Source organism: Haliaeetus albicilla, chromosome 1 (assembly GCF_947461875.1).
Source record: "Haliaeetus albicilla chromosome 1, bHalAlb1.1, whole genome shotgun sequence".
Classification (NCBI taxonomy): Eukaryota; Metazoa; Chordata; class Aves; order Accipitriformes; family Accipitridae; genus Haliaeetus; species Haliaeetus albicilla.
In genome coordinates this window covers 29,910,941-29,925,844 of record NC_091483.1, presented here as the reverse complement: position 1 = coordinate 29,925,844, position 14,904 = coordinate 29,910,941, and the positions used below count along the sequence as shown (strand labels likewise).

The 14,904-nt window shown below is 46.5% G+C and overlaps 1 protein-coding gene and 1 long non-coding RNA gene across 4 annotated transcripts in view; one reads left to right on the top strand and one right to left on the bottom strand.

Moving 5' to 3' along the window:
• Positions 1-14,904, top strand: part of LOC138685501 (uncharacterized) — a 37,186-nt gene that overhangs the window by 11,100 nt on the left and 11,182 nt on the right. The window lies entirely within an intron of this gene.
• On the bottom strand, positions 8,414-14,161 carry LOC104310967 (alcohol dehydrogenase 1). The gene is made up of 9 exons (XM_069784143.1): positions 13,821-14,161; positions 12,448-12,549; positions 12,099-12,240; positions 11,686-11,773; positions 11,351-11,570; positions 10,971-11,231; positions 9,932-10,067; positions 9,276-9,414; positions 8,414-8,657 (listed from the first exon to the last, which is right to left on the bottom strand). Exons 1-9 carry the CDS (start codon positions 13,836-13,838, stop codon positions 8,633-8,635), a joined length of 1,131 nt encoding a protein of 376 aa, XP_069640244.1. The 5' UTR covers positions 13,839-14,161; the 3' UTR covers positions 8,414-8,632.

Below are 14,904 nucleotides of genomic sequence, written 5' to 3'. Positions count from 1 at the left end.
GCTAGTAGCATACCTTTGCATCTCTTCCAGTTTGAATTCATTGTCCTTGAACATGGTGATACAGAAGTTCTTTACTTGTTCATCCTGGTAACTTAGTCCCAAATAACTGAAAACTGAAGCTAACATATCTGTGCAAGAGATAAATTATTGAAATATTTCTGTTGTTTGGCTGTGTTATGTAATAACTAACCTATTCGTAGTGAGCTGCTTTGTGTCATTTCTGTAGTCTGTGTACTTATCATATGAGCTGTAACTGGTTAATTTCTACAATACGCACCTTCACACCTCACTAAAACCATGGAAAAAGAGGTTTTGATACTAACAACTATGGACCACAGTCTGATCTCACACCAGGCTAATAGTATGGCTAAGGCTAGAATCTAGCATTATAGGAAAAGAATAATGTTTCAGTAAAACATTGTGGTTCACAGTTTTTCCCAACTAATTGAAAAATATACTTGCAGTGTGAGTTTCTATTTATTTCCCTTGGACTCACCTCAAATACTGGATGCCAAAGCCTCTAAATAAAAACTAAAGGGAAATTTCTATTTCTTAGGTTTGAAAAGACATGCTGTCCTTTGTCTCATTCGGTTCAACAAAAGGAAGTGCAAAGTCCTGCGCCTGGGGAGGAAGAACCCTATGCACCAGTACATGCTGGGGGCCACCCAGCTGGAAAGCATCTTTGTAGAAAAAGACCTGGGGGTGCTGGTGGACATCAAGTCAAATATGAGCCAGCAGTGTGCCCTTATGGCAAAGGTGGCCAATGGTGTCCTGGGCTGCATTAGACGAAGTATGGCCAGCAGGTCGAGGGAGGTGATCCTTCCCCTCTGCTCAGCACTGCTGAGGCCACACCTGGAGTGCTGGGTCTAGTTCTGGGCTCCCCGGTACAAGAGGGACATGGAGGAAGGGTACAAAGAGGACAGAGCCAGGCTTTTCTCAGTGGTGCCCAATGATGGGACCAGAGGCAGTGGTCACAAACTTAAACGCAGGAGGTTCCATCTGAACATGATATGGTTAAAGCCGTATCTGCAGTCCTGTCAGGAGCTACAACACAAGCCATCCATGCACAGTATAGGTAACTTTGATATAATTTGCTTCAGTTTCCATATTAATGTTGTTGTTAGTGCTGCCTGGTAATGGTGCTGGGTAAAGAAGGGAATTTTTTCTGTCTCTGGGAGGTGTTTTTCTTCCAGTTCACTTGCAGCATGAAACCTGTGTTTCCAGCCAGGCTTGCCAAGTTGTGTATTTTATAATAGTCATGGTAAAGGGATTCTGCTGCGTGTTCTACAGGGGTAAATTGTGTTATATACAAATAAAATGTAAATGATGCTACTGAGAGCTGTACTCATTGAGGTGGGCAGTTCCAAGGATTTCCATTGTAAAACAGATGAGTTGGCTGTTTCTGTGGTACTGTTCTATAAATAATTTCTGTGAAACAGAGATTCTGTGTACACCTGTAATTATTGACTTCTTGCTTATGACTTGGATGCCCCAAGCAGGCTTTTCTTCTCCTGTAGGAGACCTTGAAATGAATTTATGAGAACTAGGAGCTTTCAAAAACAGACATGCTCCAAGCAGAGTTTTGAGGACACCTTGACTCTGATGTTGTGAGCAGTCCCTGGCTCTAAAGGCAGAGCAGGAGGAATGGGGGATAGAGGTGCTAGAAGTTCGTATTAAGAAAGAAAAGACAAGGTCAGGCAGCAGTGCTAACTATGAGGCATGGGAGGGGTGTCAACACCGAAAGGATTGGAGGGTAACTCCATTAGGTTTTCTCAACCAGATGCTGCTTCTGATGTGATTTTACTGTGGAAGGGTGTTTTCTACACATGCGTATGGGTATAAACCAACTTGCATTCAGGCTGTGTACACAGTATACTCATAGCCAGGCATGCTTCCAAATCTGACAATGAAGTAACTAAATTGTTCCAGCCAATGTTTGCATCACCGTATATGATGGTGCAAAATCAAGACATGCTTTCTGCAAACTTAAATATAGATATACACAATATATATGTACTATACATGCATACATATAAAAATACATCCATGCTGCAACTTCACCAAAGTCCCTATTGGCTGCTCAGTCAACATAGTTACAGTAAATCATTGTGGCTGAGCAACGGATTCCCTGAGAAGAGACTGACAATCTGCAGTGTTACTGTAGAACAGGCACCCAGTGTGATGAGTGTTGTCTGCAATGAGGTTTTTTTTTCCCCGGTCTCACCCATAACTGCAGGCTCCTGACGGTCCCCCATGGGAGCCATGACAGAAGTCCTTCTGGAGAAATACTGCTTGAATGCTCTGCTGTCCAATCTATATTGAATCTTTTGCCACTTGTCACTAATCCAGTGAACTGGAAATTAAACACTGGAGAGAGGCTCAGTGGATTTAAAAAGTACTGAGTGAGATACAATGGCCAAGTTTTCTCCAGCTGCTGAAGTTGATGCTGCTTCAGTGACATCTGGGTTTTTTTTTTGCAGAGGGACTTTGGGATTGCAGCAAAGTATACGTTTATGCTAGAAAATTTCACTGATCTTATATTTCCAGACAGTATTTTAGTGGAACTATTAAAAAAAATAAATTCAAGTATATTCCACAAGGGGATATAATATGGAACAATCTTTCCATTTAAGGTGTAAATAGAATAGTGGAAAAAGTATTTCTCCTTTTGTATTTTACTAGGCAAATTTGAGAAATTCAGTCCACAGTATATTGGCTAAAACAAAAAAAAATAGATCAACATCCTAATATGAAATGTATTTCATTTTTTCCTCTCCCTAAAGCTGTTGGGCACAATCCATAGCAGAGTCAGCTCTACTATGTGACTTTCATGTTGGAGTAGAGTACACTCATTAAATGTGCAGATAGGAGGAGGGTTACAAGCACACTGAAAGAAAGGGTTAGAAAATGATCCTGACAGTCTGGGGGAATGCTTTTAAAGAACTGGGATGCAATTGAGTGTAGTGATCAGCATAGATGGCAAGTGACAAGTCAAAAAGCAGTTCTGCAGAAAAAAACAACCTGCAAACAATAGTGAATGACAAAGTGAACGTGAGTTAGCGATATCCTGCTATTTGGGAGCAGAGGAAAGGCAAACATCGTAGTGGCTGTGGAAACAGGAATACAGTTGACAAGACGGGAAGTAATGCTTCAGGGTGGGAGGGGCGAGGGTAGACATAGTAACAGTCTTCAGGAACATAAAAAATAGCTATAAGGTTGAGCAGGAGATTTAGTCTCTCTGAGGAGATTAACTTTGACAGTATGATACAGTTTGAAATGGTAATGGAATAGATCATCCTTGGAGGCCTTTGAGCACAAGTTATCACTTAGGAATGATACAGAGATTTGATCCTGCACTGGGAAAAAAGCTAACCTACATGGTCTCTCAAGAACCATCTGAGCTCTGTTTTCAGATGAGTTCATTACTTAAATAGTCTTGTCTTGTTATTTTATGCACAGCAGATTGTGGTTTTTAAATAACTTGTAGGATGTTAAAAAAACACACATTTGATCAGCATCGTAAGAGATTTACTTGCTTACCATTTTGTGGATATGAATGATATTGCTAGAAGCGCACACCACCATCAGTTTCTCTAAAGTGGTGGTGTAAATGACAACAATCTTATGATGTATTGGATTTTTATGGGAAGTAGGTTGTATTTAAAAATATTGATATCCCCTGCTGGAGTATTTGGCGTGGCTATTGTAATATTTGTATAAGTCAAAGCTCAGAGTATTCAACTTAAAATAAATGCCAAAGGATTATTCAGATAATAAACTACATTTACATAGTGCTAGCTTACATGGTTCTAGAAGCAAAGATTGATTGACATTTGTGTTTGTGTTAATTCTACAATGTGAAAGACCTGGAAGTGGGACACTTGATGAGAAATGGTGTGTGATTGTCATCTCTCAAGTATAAGAAAACAGTACAGAGTCATAAATACTCAAACAGAAAATGAAAATATTTAAAGTGACGGTCTGTTCAGAGCTGGGTGCTGTCTACATTCATCTCTAACACTATGTAAGCATCAGTAGAGAACAATGTTTGATACTCCAATGCTCCATGTACGTGTTATAGAGCAAACCCATTTGTTTCCTTTTCATTTTTGCAATCTCATATATGGGCTCATTGCCCATATAAACTCTTTGCTGGGACAGAGTAGTAAATATTTTTCTGGGTTAAAATATATCTTGCATAAATCTACTGGTGTTTTATTGATGGTAATTTTAGGCTTGTGAGTCTGCATTTATATTCTAGAAGAGATGGTCTTTTTGTTATTTCAAAGAAAGTGAGCAGTGGAATTGATTAAAATACAATTGTAACTGAAACAGATAAGCTAAATAATGCAAACCACTCCAAAGAGCAATGTGTCCTTCCCATTGCTACTCTGGAAAGAAAAGCCACACATTCAAATATTGAATGCACGTGGTTGTTATGTGTAATATGGCAAACAGCTAGAATTGGCTGACGAGAAGCTCAATGTGACCCAGCAATGTGTGTCTGCAGCCCAGAAAGCCAACCGTATCCTGGGCTGCATCGAAAGAAGCGTGATCAACAGGTCAAGGGAGGTGATTCTGCTCCTCTTCTCCACTTTCATGAGACCCCACCTGGAGTACTGTGTTCAGCTCTGGGGTCCTCAACATAAGAAGGACATGGACCTGTTGGATCAAGTCCAGAGAATGGCCGTGGAGATGATCAGGTGACTGAAGCACCTCTCCTGTGAAGACAGGCTGAGAGAGTTGGGGTTGTTCAGCCTGGAGAAGGGAAGGCTCTGGGGAGACCTTACAGCAGCCTTCCAGTACCTAAAGGGGGCCTATAAGAAGGCAGGAAAGGGACTTTTTACAAGGGCTTGTAGTGATAGGACAAGGGGTAATGGCTTTAAACAGAAAGAGTGGAGATTTACATTAGACATAAGGAAGAAGTTCTTTACTGTGAGGGTGGTGAGGCACTGGAACAGGTTACCCAAAGAAGGTGTGGATGGCCCATCCCTGGAAGTGTTCAAGGCCAGGTTGGATGGGACTTTGAGCACCCTGGTCTAGTGCAAGGTGTCCCTGCCCATGGTGGGGGGGTTGGAACTAGATGATCTTTAAGGTCCCTTCCAACCCAAACTGCTCCATGATTGTATGAATCACTAGACTTACCATATACTCAACTTTAAGCTGCTGCCCAGGAGAGACTGATAAAGGAACAGAAAGATGATGGGTGAAGAGGGTGAAAATGGAGATGATATGGTCAAATGCCAGTAAAGAGAATCAGATTTTCCTCGTTGCACATGTGAACTTGACCCCAGCATGTCAGAAATGCCATATATTGATAATAGCTTTGAAATTGTGCATGTTCTTAGAAAAAGCAATGAGAGCTCTTTTCAACTTAAAATAAAAATCTTTGCTCGGTGTTGTATCCTTCCTCTCTTTAGACCTGTGTTCTCTCCCTACCTCTCTGCTCCATGCTTCCCTTTTTCTTCACCCTCAACTGCTTAGCCCAGCACTGTAAGCCAGTTCATCCTTCTGCCAGTCCCTCTCCCATTCCTAGGCCTGCTGTGCAAGAATTCATGTTGTCTGTGGTGAAAGTAAGTTTCCACATGCATAATTCAGCCTTGAGGACCTTCATGATCCCACCAGCTCTAGTCTAGAAGGAAATGATAGACTAGAAAAAGCCTGTCCACTAGAAAGGAATCCTCCCTTCGTGTGGCTGAAAGGACGTTTTTGTGTACCTAAGGAATGGGATAATTTCCTGGAAGACTACCAATAGTGACGTAAAAACCCTTCTTGGATCAGGAACCATTTAGAATGCCATAGTGAGCAGAACTTGACTCTTTAGCTGTTGAACAATATGATAGATTAATATTTCTAAAAAATCAAAAGACATCTGTTAACATCAGGATGCAAAAAAGATTAGTCCTGATCAGAAAAAAATGCAGCATTCATGAAACAGGAAGGCATTGCTCTGTAGACTCATGCTTAGGACACTCAGCTCTACAGCTGATTCACACATCCTTCGTGCCTCTTACCCTGTCTGTTCACTCACTAGATTTGGTGGAGCAAAGATGTGGTTCTTCACCAGGACTAGTTGTTTTCATGTGCTTTGCAATTTTTAGTCCGCTTTGAAAGTGGACTGATGTTTAAGTGCTTAGCTGGAAACAAAAATATTCTTTAAGCTGTTCAGACTGACCCACTTTACACAGCTTTTGAGCCTTATTTTAGTTCATTTTGCTTACCATTTGATTTTCTACATTGTGCAAGAGTCGGAGAGCAATTCCAGAGGACAAATGGTGTATGGCTGATATCCCATATGGTTGCTAGTGTTTGAAGTTTCAAACAACAAATTTTACAAATACTGTGACAGATAATGAAACCATTCAACTGCTTCCTAGGTAACATTCCATTACATATGGCTTATGTTTTCATCTCACACATAAGGACATAAATGTGAACAGTGCTACATGTCCTGGTGTTTCATGCCTCTTAGGACATGTCCAGTCTCTGCTGTTGAGCTTATAGCCTACAAAATTGTTCTAAAAAGGTCTTTCAAATGTGTATATGATTTTACCTTAAAACATCCATGCAATGCTCTCCTCCATCAAACTTGCAAACCAAACATTGATGTGAAGACAATATAGGTTTCAGAATTGCTGACTGCCCTGCTTGCAGTTGTGAAGTGCCATGGGTAGCTGGTATATCCGCAAAACATTTGAAATGTATGTGAATATGGGGGGGGGGTTGATACTGAGATCCTGTTGCTGTGCAACTTTGTGCATATTTTAAGAGGATGGTTTTTTTCTTATCCAATCAATAGACGGAGAATAAAATCAAACTTGTGTGTCAGTGGGCATGGATTTAATGATTAACTTTTTAATGGAAGATGCTGTGTATCTGCGTTCAACAATATTTCGTATCCTGACTTGCTATATGCATTCACGTATCAGACAAGTTTTAATAACTGACCTGTTAGGTCAGATGTTTGTACAGACAGGTGCAGGGCTCGAGGTCTTTGTCTTCATCTTGGTAGTCAGTGTTCTGGCCCCCTTTGTGTATTATGTTCATTTCCTGTCTTATCAAAGTGGTGGGAAAATGGAAGACTATTTGACAGAAGTCACTTTGTGGAATAGACTCTGAAATGCACTTATGAGGGCTAAGTACAAATCTTCTCCCCTGTCTGCAATAGTTCAAACCCTTCAATAATTGTTAATTAGAAGACAAAGGCAGATATTAATGCCTTTACTAATACCTCAGCATTAAATTTTTGTCTTCAGTGTAACTGGGCACCAGTTCAGAGACAATTTTTGCATTTCTACTGTAAAGAACAAACTAGATCATATCCTAGCATGTATGGCTTTGCATTTGTTAGCAAGATTGATCATTCCCTATTCTTTAAGGTGCCCTGTTGCTTTAATTTCCATTAGGACAAAAATATTGTATCCCTCATACAAAATGGAAGGGGGAGGAGGCAAATGAGGTAAGGAATGTGAGAGTTAGATCTACCCCGACATATTATACGTTGAAGAGATACAACAAAAATATTGATAAAGTCTATTAAACATGTACAATTGATTCTATTCACCCTAGTGAAGGAGAAGGGTTGAGGGAAAAAAATGTGTTAAAATAGAGAACAGGAATCTTACAGCAGTTGTTCATTTTGAGTCATGCTGTCATAGAATCCTAGGATATCTCAAGTTGGAAGGGACCCATAAGGATCATATCCTTGCATTTCCTTTTGTGCACAGAGCAAATTTAGTTGTCGGACTGGTTGTGATCCTGGTAGCTCCTACAGAATTGCACTCTTGCAATGTAAGGAGGAATTTTACTTTTTACTTTCTGGAAGTCTAGGTATAGTACCTCTAGCACCCACATTTACATACTGTGGGACATAAATGCACTTGTAATTTCTCTTCCCAATTCCAGTCTGTAAATTTCTCTGAGTTTGTTATCAAGAACGAAACTAGATCAGGAGAAGAGCCACCAGAATGAGCTCAGGAGGCCAGAGGATCTAAAGAGGACAAATATGAACTGAATAAGGGAAAATTAGGAGAGAATAGGACAAAGTAGTGGGATAAGAAAACCTTATGTTTAAATGAAAGGTGCTGGAGTACAGGTTTTACCTGAGGATAACCTCACGTAGCAAAACATATTGTGGTCCTGCAAGTGAGACCAGAGAACAGCAGCAGCAGCAGCTGTCATTTCGCTGCTGTACTTTGGATGAGGGTGCAGCATTCACCCAGCTGAGATGGGGCAGAGACACATCGGTGTAAGCGTGTAAGGTGGGCGAAGGTGGGAAGCAGCAGCCACGGAGGGGGCAAAGGCAGTTGCTCACTGCTGAGATGAGGGGTGTGATGGAAGGGCCCACGGTATGAGGAAGAGCTCCTAGTGCCCCATGGGACCTCTCTTGATTGAGTGCACTGCACAGGACAAGTCTGACTGAAACCCTTTATTGGTAAAATCGTTGTCTTGGGAGAAGCGTCCTTCTGGGTCTCAGCCGGGTGCGGGAGTTCTGGCAGCGGCACCAGCGTTGGCGAGTTCCTTGTTCTTGTCTCCTTGCACGCCACAAAGTGAGGTGCAGGGCGAGAAGGGCCCGTGCCTGGAGAGCGTCTCTGCGCTGGTCCCTCCGCTCCACCCGCAGTGGCTGTGTCCTTCAAAAGAGCAGGACGCAGCGAATACTGAAAAGTGGAAAGGAAGGGAGGAGTTACAAGTGCTGTGGCTGGGAGCGTTCAGGAGCAGGCAGGTGTGCCTGAAGACCCGCCGCCTTCTTTCTCATCCAGCCTCTTCCTAACTCAGCTGCATGGGACATGCAGCAACAGGGCAGCCTTCAAAACCCTGCTGAAGGGAACCCCTCAGAGCTAAGGCACTATGTCCCTCCCCATAGCTCTTCTGCTGCTGCTGTAAGATACGGTCTTCCTTTCTTTGGCTTTTATGCTCTTGTCACCAAAGATGCCCCTTACTTCTCGTTCTCCGTCACCTGTCCTGTGCTTTCAAACAGTGCCCCGAGATGTTGGCGTCTGAGGGCCTGTGCTGGCTTCAGGGCAGTGCTGGGGCTGCGGGACCTCTGCTGAGCCAAACCGTGAGCAGGAGGGTTCCCTGTGCTGAGCGTGGGCTCTTCCCTCCGGGTTATGGCAGAGCCTTCCGACACACGGCTCTGGACCCTGCTTCCTCAAAAGGCTCAGATCCTTTTTGAGAAGGCAGTATTGCATGCTTTGCCTGCCAGAGCGTTTGGGCTGTTTGAATTTTAGGTGGAGGTGGCGTTTGCTGTACCTCACTCCTGCTAGTCAGGGTCTCACCTTTTTCCTGCACGTAACAACTCAAACCCTTCATTCACTTTAGCGATCGGCAGCGTGTGCGAGATTAGCACGTCTGAGTTGAATTTCTTCTCCAAATAGCTGGAAACTAATGTAGCAATACAATCTCTCATCTTCCAACCTAGAAACGGGAGAAGGCACCCGCAGTGAATAATCAGAGAAATGCTGTTTTGGTAAGGTAGTCTTGCTGTGAGGATCAGGACTGAGCGACCAGTTCTGCTGCCTTTATCTTGTAAGAAATTTCCCTCTCCTTGGGATGAGAGTGGGCTAGAGTGGACAGTTGTGTGCATTGGAACTGTATGAAACAGTTACAGGTTCATTAGCATGTTTCATGCCTATATATACAGTGGAAATGCAGCGCTCCTCTTTAGTTGGGTTTTTCTTGAAAACTCTCTCAAAGAGGCTTCCTGGGACATTGTCAAGCTTGAACTATTCTTTGTGACCAATAGCTTAGTGAATAATGTCTATGAGGAAAAGTGTCTTTTGTCCTACAGCTGAGGACATTGCTCAGATAGGAAACTCATTTTCAAGGGGAGAGTTACTCATATGCCCTGAAGGGTACCTGTTCCACAGACATTTTGAAATTACCGTGAAAGGAAAAGTCTGAAATGTCTAAACTGTTCTACTAAGTTTCATACCTCCGAGCAGAGTCCCCTTCCATGTACGCCCAGACAGCAGAAGCATAGGATCGATGGAAATCACTGAACCAGAAGCTGGTACCCCAACCATCACGCAGACACCAGTGTTCATATTGCAGGAAGCCAGGGCAGCAGTCTGATGGGACAGGCAGGTGAATTAGAGAATGCAGTGATGAGTTTGTCAGAAAAGCTTTCTTTCTGTGCAGTCATCTGCACCTCCCTGGTAATCTGAAAACATAAGCTGCCTTGTGCAGCAGACGTGGAGAGCTCAGTGCCTGTGTCGTGGTTCAACCCCAGCCAGCAACTAAGCACCACGCAGCCGCTCACTCACTCCCCCCCAACACAGCGAGATGGGGGAGAAAATTGGAAAAAGAAGTAAAACTCGTGGGTTGAGGTAAGAATGGTTTAATAGCAGAGAAAAGAAGAAACTAATACTGATAATGATAACACTAATAAAATGACAACAGTAATAATAAAAGGAGTGGAATGTACAAATGATGCGCAGGGCAATTGGTCAGCACCTGCTGAGCAACACCCAGCTAGTCCTTGAGCGGCGATTCCCCCCCACACACACTTCCCAGTTCCTATACTAGATGTGGCGTCCCATGGTATGGAATACCTTGTTGGCCAGTTTGGGTCAGGTGCCCTGGCTGTGTCCTGTGCCAACTTCTTGTGCCCCTCCAGCTTTCTCGCTGGCTGGGCATGAGAAACTGAAAAATCTTTGACTTTAGTCTAAACACTACTTAGCAACAACTGAAAACATCAGTGTATTATCAACATTCTTCTCCTACTGAACTCAAAACATAGCACTGTACCAGCTACTAGGAAGACAATTAACTCTATCCCAGCTGAAACCAGGACAGCCTGTTTCAAGACTCGTACATCATTTTCTCCCAAAGCCAATAGACTGCCTTTCTGAGCAAAGATGTGCCCAGCAGTGCAGGCAGCAGGCAAGGAGCTGCTCACCCGGGTGAATTTTGCCCTGACAGGAGCCTGTGAATGAGCTGGCAGGGAGGACGCGTGCTGAAATGTCACTTACTAAGGTATCCACATGCCCGATGGCCTCAAAGGAGTAGTCCACGCCATGGCCGGTCATCTCAGTGAGCACCTCCTGGATGGGCTTCTTGAAGTCGTGAGGACTGATGCAGTCGGTGGCTCCCAGCTTCTTGGCCTTGGCAAATTTGTCCTTGTTGATATCAATGGCAATGATGCGGGAAGCTCCAGCTGCCTTGCAGCCCATGACAACAGAGAGGCCAACTCCTCCCAGGCCAAAGATGGCGCAGGTGGAGCCTGGTTTCACCTGCATGACATGGGGCCCTGTGAGTCTCCAGTGTGAAAAGGAGGGTTCTGTTGCACAGGGTTGGTGAGGGTGCGAGGGCAGCCGTGGGCTGCTTGTGCTCGACATGCCTGAATACCAACCTTGGCGGTGTTGATGGCAGCCCCATAGCCTGTGGGAAACCCACAGCCGAGCAAGCAGACTTTGTCCAGAGGTGCAGCAGTATCTATCTTGGCAACGGCGTACTCCGGCATCACAGTGTATTCTGCAAAGGTGCTGACCCAGAGGAAGTGGTGGATCTGCTTCCCTTTGCAAGTGAACCGGCTGGTCTTGTCAGGCAGCAGGTTTTGAGGTTCAGAGACACTGTTGGGAGGGACACGCATTTGTTTTGCATCAAGCAAAGCACCCGTGGGGGTGTCAGACTTGTTGAGAGACAGCCGACCCCATTTAGGTGTAGGGGAAGGAGAAGCAAACTCACTGGGACTTCAGGCAGTAGTTGGATTCGGGATTCAGGCAGAAGCTGCATTCCCCGCACTGTGGAAGGCAAAGCGGGATGACTTTGTCTCCTGCAACAAAGCAGATCCCTGTTAGGTGCCTCTCGCTCAGCAGGCCCTGAGGATGCTGCCTGTTGGAGGGTCTCTGCTGAGCTTTCCGATGGCAGCGTCCTACCACAAACCCTCTGCTTTCTCTGTCAGGAGGAAAGTCTCAGAGCCACACTAGTGTGCGTGAGGAATAGACCACGAAAGTGTATCATCTGACAGTCCAGTGCAATGAGTGTGCACTCAGGTTTTGAGCCACTGACGTGGGAGCAGAGGGGAATTTCTGAGCTCTGGGCAGCCTCATCCGCTTTGAGAGCTGATTCCTGGGCATGTGTTGGTGTGTGCGTCTTACCTGGTTTCACAGAGGTCACTCCTTCTCCAACACTTTCCACAATCCCAGCTCCTTCGTGGCCCGGGATAACTGGGAAGACCACGTTAGGAAAGCAACCTTCCAAAACGTGGTCATCTGTGCGACAGATGCTCGTGGCCACAATCTGGAGAGGAAAGAGCAGATGATGAGCTTTAGAAATGGTCTGGCCTCTGTTTATCTCAATTCGTGGAAGGATTTTTCACGGGGCTTCTCTGGACAGTTAAGGCCTATTGGCAGACACAGATCCCTGACAGGTATATTCAAGGTATAGCCATAAGAAGAGCAATTCCCACAAGGGAGAAGAAAAAAAAAAATTGAAACGTGTTTGTACCTTGACACGGACTTCACCCGCCTTTGGAGGTGAAACCTCCACCTCCTCAACAGAGAGTGGTTTGCCCACGGCCCAGGCAACAGCAGCTCTGCATCGGATAACCTGGAAGCAGCAGAGGAGGTTAAGCTGCATGGAGAAGTTTGCCTTTGGCACACAGTCAGGGATGGTCATCCTACAATCACCTAAAATTACATGCACAGCGCGTGTCTCTGCGCACCGGAGCACGCGCTGCTGGAGCTACACAACTGTCCTGTGCTCTTTCCTGGGGGCCTTGCTGGGTGGGTGGGACGTGGTGGGAGAGCAGAAACGCGGGAGCGCTCAGCTGTATGCGAAGCCAAGTGACGTTCAATAAACACTGGCCTAGTGTGAAATGCAAAGATGAAGTGACCAGTCTGTAGAGGGTAAGGCTTGTGTTTTCCCTGGGTTCGTGGACCTGGAAAAACCCGCCTGCCTTGTGTCTGCAGGATAGGTCTCTGGGGGTGACCCCGGGGCAGCAGGGCTGAACTGCTGCAGCACAGGAGAGGCTGCAGACCCTGCTGGGGGGGGTATCCTCCCTACAGCACTCAGTGCTGATGCCCTCCCTGGCCTTTGGCTGGTCTGTGCTAAGGGGAAGGTGAAGACAGGTCTGGCCCCTCTCCTGTTTGCCACGTGAGTGAGTTCCAAGCGGACTTTTGGTAGGTGACATGGAGAAGATCCCTGAAGGGAAGAGGCTCTGGTGCACTGGGCAGATCTGACAGCAACATGTGCACTTCTGCATCTTCAGGCCAGAAGGATGGCACTTTTAGTACTGATGGAAATGCCTGTTACGAGGTTTCCTGTCAGTCTTGTTAGACATTGGGCTGAAGGTAACTAAGAGGGGTTAAGGAATGGTCCCTGTCCGGCTGGCAACTGGATAATTTTTTCCCTTGCCAAAGGGATGACTTGTGTGTGGCATCTCCCAAACCCCGAGCCAACCAACCCAAAGCTAGTCTGACGTCAGCGAAATTCAGCTTGCAGCTTGAAAAGGGCGCTGCCAGGGACGAGGTTGAATGCAGGAGGTGAGCAGCTGCAAGCCTGCACCTCTGAGAGCTGTGTTTCCCTGCCAAAGTGGGAGCGGGGGGGGGGCTGCGCAGGAGGCTGATTTTCAGAGCGGTGCGATTCGGTGTTTTCATTCCTGAGCTGGTGGGCAGAACAGGAGACGAACGCACTACCTAACGCGGGTACCGACACGTGCAGTTGTATGAAAGCAGAAGCTCAAAGGGGTTTGGATGAGTTGGGAGAGTAAGGTCAGAGGGACGCGGGCACGCTTTGGTGCACAGGCTGAGCCATTTGCAGAGCATTTCCCCAGGAGCAGGGCACCTTGGAAAGGCAGACGGGAAACACGTTGTCCTTACCTTTCCAGAAGTGGCCATGTGGTCTTAGCGGAGCTGCTGCCGTCGCCGCAGCAGGCTGCAGGGAAGCTGCCGCCCGTCCGGCCGAAGCCCCGTGTTGCAAAATGGCCGGGCCGTGGAGCCGGAGCACTGCTGGGCGCCCGCCGGCGGCAGCTGAAGGGAGAGGCAGGGAGCGTGGGGGGAGTGAGTCCTGGCGTGGGACCGTCACCCGAGAGCAGGGAGCTGTCTGTGGTTAATCTGCATCTGATGCCGGGCGCTGCTCGTGAGCGCGAGTGTTGAGCGGAGGATCTGGCTGGCGGCAGAGAGATGCCAATGGGCGTTAGTCAGGCTCCACGGGGAGTGGGCGGACGTCCTCCGGGGAGGCTTTTATCGGTGGCTCTGCTGTCAGGCCGTGCCCTGCCCTCCCTGCCTGAAAGGCACAGAGAGCTCTGAGCGATTTTTCTCCTCCGGTTGCTTCTGGCAGGTGCGGAGGGAGGAGATTGGCGGCACCGCTGGGGCTTCCTTGGGGTCCCCTTGTTGCCAAGGGGTAGCATTTGACCTGGCAGCGGTTCACGCCAAGGTATTTGCGAAAGGATTAGAAATTAAAAACAGAAAAAGACAACAGTGAAAACACGGTATGGTGGACAAACACCCGTGCCCTTTTGGAGCGAAGCTTAACTGTCTGTGGCGTTGCAGCTATTTTCACCTGGGTAGTAAGGGGAGAATGTGTTGAGGGGGGCAGTGTCCAAGGACACATTTGGTTCACTCGTGTGTAACCAGGTTTGGGGGGGGGGGGGGGGCGTCACTCCCCCGGGCTTTCCTGCTTCCCACAGAGCTGTTTTCTGCTAAGGCATCGGGCGAGGTGATTTATAGGAGATTGGATGAGCGGGACGTTGGTGGAGGACCAGGCTGAGATGAACACCCCGTGTGTGATGTGACCCCCACGGTTACGTGTCCAGGGGGCTGCCTGGAGAGGTTTGTGCTGGCATCCGCTACCACGTGTCCCAGCCCTGTTTCATGGGGTGAGAGGGGGGTCAGCAGCAGCAGCAGCACTTGCTGTTGGCAGGCGACCCCCCCAGCTCTCAGATCCCCTAGGCCCACCTCTAGC

Excerpts from the sequence above, each read along its gene's own strand:
- LOC104310967 (XM_069784143.1), bottom strand. Across the intron at positions 11,571-11,685 it reads AACTACTGCCTGAAGTCCCA|TGTCTCTGAACCTCAAAACC; the intron begins GTGAGTTTGCTT and ends CCCTCCCAACAG. Across the intron at positions 11,232-11,350 it reads CTGCCATCAACACCGCCAAG|GTGAAACCAGGCTCCACCTG; the intron begins GTTGGTATTCAG and ends CATGTCATGCAG.